This window comes from Pelobates fuscus, chromosome 4, assembly GCF_036172605.1.
Source record: "Pelobates fuscus isolate aPelFus1 chromosome 4, aPelFus1.pri, whole genome shotgun sequence".
NCBI classification, from domain to species: Eukaryota; Metazoa; Chordata; class Amphibia; order Anura; family Pelobatidae; genus Pelobates; species Pelobates fuscus.
In genome coordinates, this window is record NC_086320.1 from 8203158 (window position 1) to 8206184 (window position 3027).

At 40.7% G+C, this 3027-nt stretch overlaps 1 protein-coding gene across 1 annotated transcript; it reads left to right on the forward strand.

The window, feature by feature from the left end:
- The first annotated feature begins 1552 nt into the window (after positions 1-1552).
- LOC134608228 (DNA damage-regulated autophagy modulator protein 1-like) lies at positions 1553-2440 on the forward strand. Its single transcript, XM_063450890.1, has one exon. It carries the CDS (start codon positions 1553-1555, stop codon positions 2438-2440), a length of 888 nt encoding a protein of 295 aa, XP_063306960.1.
- The last annotated feature ends 587 nt before the right edge of the window (positions 2441-3027 follow it).

Genomic DNA, 3027 nt, shown 5'->3' on the forward strand with positions numbered 1-3027 from the left:
TTTATCCAGACAATTTGATACTGAGTCTATACAAGAGCAAGAAAAGTCCCATATCATTCCCCCGGAATGTATCATTGCTTCCACTATCCATTCATTTTCCTCTACGCTGCTTGGCTCCATCATGGAGGCTCAGTCTCAGGCACCCTGCGGTAAACCTCAGGACAGATTGTTCGTTCCATTAGAAAAGATCACACAATTTGTCATTGATATCACATGGGGAGGAGATGGTTCATTAAGGATTTGGCCTCCCGTGAAATAAAACATATTGTGCCCTAGGCCAGTCCGTGATATTGAAAGATTACAATGACAGTTATTCATAGCAGTGCTATGCAGTAAACAAGACAAACAATTCATTCTTGCAAGACATGTGTGACATATAGGAACAGCAGGTGGAGAGGGCCCTGCCCAAACGAACTTACACTGTAAAAATAATTAGCTAATTAGTTAGTGTTTAAAAGTACAAATTAACTTAATTAGTCATTTGACACGAATCACTAACACAACAATTACTGTTCTGGAAGAAATAAACAAAATATTGTTTTGGATTTATCCTGTACGATGTAACAAGTGTAAACACGTGATAACGTCAAGGTTCTGATACACAATCTGTATCTACATCCCGTGTCATCACTCCCTAGGCATGCATAACTGTGTATAATTAGTGCCGCTCCTACTTCCTTCGTTATATTAACTTTGACTTTTTATTTCAGCTGCATACTGTCCTGTCTGCCATATACTTAGTATGTACTCATACTTTAGACCAAACAAAAAAATAAACAGTGCCCTATTGATGTTTTTGGTGTAAATGTCCAAATAAAGTGGAGTAAGTTTTAGTGACCAGTAAAGACGAAAAAAAAGTATGGCGTATCAATAAACTTCTCAAATATAACTGTCAATCAACAAAGCAATTACTGGATACAATAAAAAATAAAAATAAAAAATACAACGTAAGATAATACATTTATTTATTTATTTATAAAATATTTTACCAGGATGGATACATTGAGATTTCTCTCGTTTTCAAGTATGTCCTGGGTCCACAAATCATCACATTGATACAAAACAGAATGCATGTGTCATGGCTGAGCATATATTTCCTACCTGTTCTATTATATGAGTATAACAGATAAATGATTTAATTAGCAAGCATATAAAAGTGTTTTGTTTTGTATGTACCATTTAAGTACCAGCGCAGCTTTGGAATTATTACAATGTATTTCTTCCCACTTCATATATTTGTGGTTGGGACAACAAGCCAACAATGTGATATGTAACATGACAAAAAGTCAGCTGTGAGTGTGTAGGAACGGACATGTCAATGAGTAATAGAATGATGAGTTAGTGTGTGAGGAATGATTATTATAAGAGAGAGGTGTCAGTGAGGGCCAGGTGACCAGTAACAGGCCGATAAGCCCTGCCTATTTAATTAACACTATATAATCAGAAAGATTTGTTAAGGATAATCTTAGAGTATCTACGATAGGAAAGAACACAAAATGTTCCCGGTGAGGTACTGTGCTTAACGCTGGATTATGTTTTGAGGATGTTAACGATGGTGTGCGACGGATTCGCGTTATTGCCGTGCGTTCTTGTCTTTTGGGCAGTCTCAGGGCTCACCACTGCCTTTGTGTTGTTTCAGGTGTTACACGTACACCCTGGGTACCACATACCTACAATAAGCTACATTGGAAATTTCTACCCAGAGAGCATAGTGCATGGGATTAATTTTTCGGTATGCACCATACTGGGAATCAGCACAGTGTATGTAATGTACAGATACATCCATCTGAGAAGCCAGACAAGTGAGATCAAACCGTCATGGTGCAAAAAGGCTTCTCTCTTCAGCGGGTGGTTATGGTGCTTTGGGTTTGAGGTTGTTGGCATTTTTCCTTCAAACAAATATGCAGCTTTACATACTGGTGGAGGGACAATCGCGTTTCTGTTTGGGGCGCTGTATATAATTTTTCTGTCAGTAATTGGATACCAATCAAGTCCTCGATTGAACAGCAATGCCATGTGTCACTTCAGAATGTGCGCGTCTATCCTTACTCTGATTTTCCTGCTGCCATTTTCTATGTGTACCATTTATTTTGAGGTGCACGGCAGCTCAACAACAAGCTACGTTTATTACGCTAGTGCATTGTTTGAGTGGCTGTCCACAATGACATTGTTTGTCTTTATTCTAACTTTCATTCCCGATTTTCAGCAAATAACTGTACGAAGGCCAAAAAACTGGAAGGACAATTGGATTGTAATGAAAACAGAGGTAGAACTACCAGAGGTGCAGAAGGTGCTATGGCATCTGGGTACAGTAGAGCTTAGGGGTCCTCTCCTGGTCACCCATCAGGGGAGGGGCAGCATTGAGGGGCCCAGCAGACAGACAATGCCTTACGATCTTCATGTAGCGGAGAATTCAGAGCCACTTGCTGCTTCCATCTAGCCTTTCCCCTTCTCACTCCATATTGCGGCAGACTTCCTCATGGTATGATGGAGGAAGGAGCAACTTCAGCCTACAAAGTCAGCCTGTGTCATAAGAAAGGGAAGAGCACTGGGAGCCGGATATGTGGCTGGAAATGGAGGTAAGAGCTGTTTGCTACCTTGTTACTTGAATTTATCAAATTAGAACACTGTGTCTGTAAAGTTAAGTTTCAAGCATGTGGCCTTTCAACTTCATGGAGTGTCTGTGTGCTGCATGGAGTGTGTCTGTGTACTGCACGGAGTGTGTCTGTGTGCTCTAATATGTGTGTCTGTGTGCTGCATGGAGTGTGTCTGTGTGCTCTAATATGTGTGTCTGTGTGCTGCATGGAGTGTGTCTGTGTGCTCTAATATGTGTGTCTGTGTGCTGCATGGAGTGTGTCTGTGTGCTGCATGGAGTGTGTCTGTGTGCTCTAATATGTGTGTCTGTGTGCTCTAATATGTGTGTCTGTGTGCTGCATGGAGTGTGTATGTGTGCTGCATGGAGTGTGTTTGTATTCTGCATTGAGTTTGCCTGTGTACTGCATTCATTGTGTCTGTGAAATGCATGGA

Bases quoted from the DNA above. Each gene is read 5' to 3' on its own strand.
- LOC134608228 (XM_063450890.1), top strand. From the start codon at position 1,553: ATGGTGTGCGACGGATTCGCGTTATTGCCGTGCGTTCTTGTCTTTTGG.